The 672-nt window shown below is 47.2% G+C and overlaps 1 protein-coding gene across 1 annotated transcript; it reads right to left on the minus strand.

Annotated features, from left to right (window-relative positions):
* Positions 1-223: 223 nt before the first annotated feature.
* Pmar_PMAR022664 (hypothetical protein) lies at positions 224-550 on the minus strand (the record flags this gene model as incomplete). Its single annotated transcript, XM_002781804.1, has 2 exons — positions 224-450; positions 496-550. 2 exons carry the CDS (start codon positions 548-550, stop codon positions 224-226), a joined length of 282 nt encoding a protein of 93 aa, XP_002781850.1.
* Between the last annotated feature and the right edge of the window lie 122 nt (positions 551-672).

The raw sequence follows: 672 nt of genomic DNA on the forward strand, positions 1-672 counted from the left end.
AACTCAACAGTTGGGCGTAAAGAATCATCTTTATCAAATCCTCAGAGTCATGATGATCAGGTCTGATGATCAGACCTTCACATTTACAATGGATGAATCGAATAAATTGATAATCTATCCAGCAAAAGAGAGACCATCGAGCTAGACGAGAGTTCACTGAACAAGTTATCAATGACTCGGTGTCATTGACGCCATCATCATGAGACGGAGTCTGAGTGAAAAATTAAACCTTTTTTCTTCCAAGTATCTTATTGACAGCCGCCGCAGCATTCACGCGGCCGAAGGTAAGGGTCTCTACCCCTTTACTGTCCTTGACACCTTGGGTGGCCGTATCCTTGATGATACTTTTGATGTAAGCAGGGGTCAGCTTAGCCTTCAGAGAAGGTTCAAGGCTGTAGAGCATCCCAGCTATACCTGCTACAATAGCGGCGGCACCCGAAGTGCCCTTACCTGTGGCATACTTTCCTTCGAGATCAGTTGTAACTATTCCGTTACCTGGAGCGGCAATGTCAACAGCTGAACCGAAATTGCTTCCATCCGTAAGCTGCATGTTGGGACCATACGTGGCAGCCACACATAACACTCCATCAGCGGGTGAACGGCCGAAGGAACAAGGGAAGTCTGGATTTATGTCCAAATCGCGGTGCTTATTCCCTGCCGTGACGACAACGA

Source organism: Perkinsus marinus (assembly GCF_000006405.1).
Source record: "Perkinsus marinus ATCC 50983 genomic scaffold scf_1104296941486, whole genome shotgun sequence".
Taxonomy (NCBI): Eukaryota; Perkinsozoa; order Perkinsida; family Perkinsidae; genus Perkinsus; species Perkinsus marinus.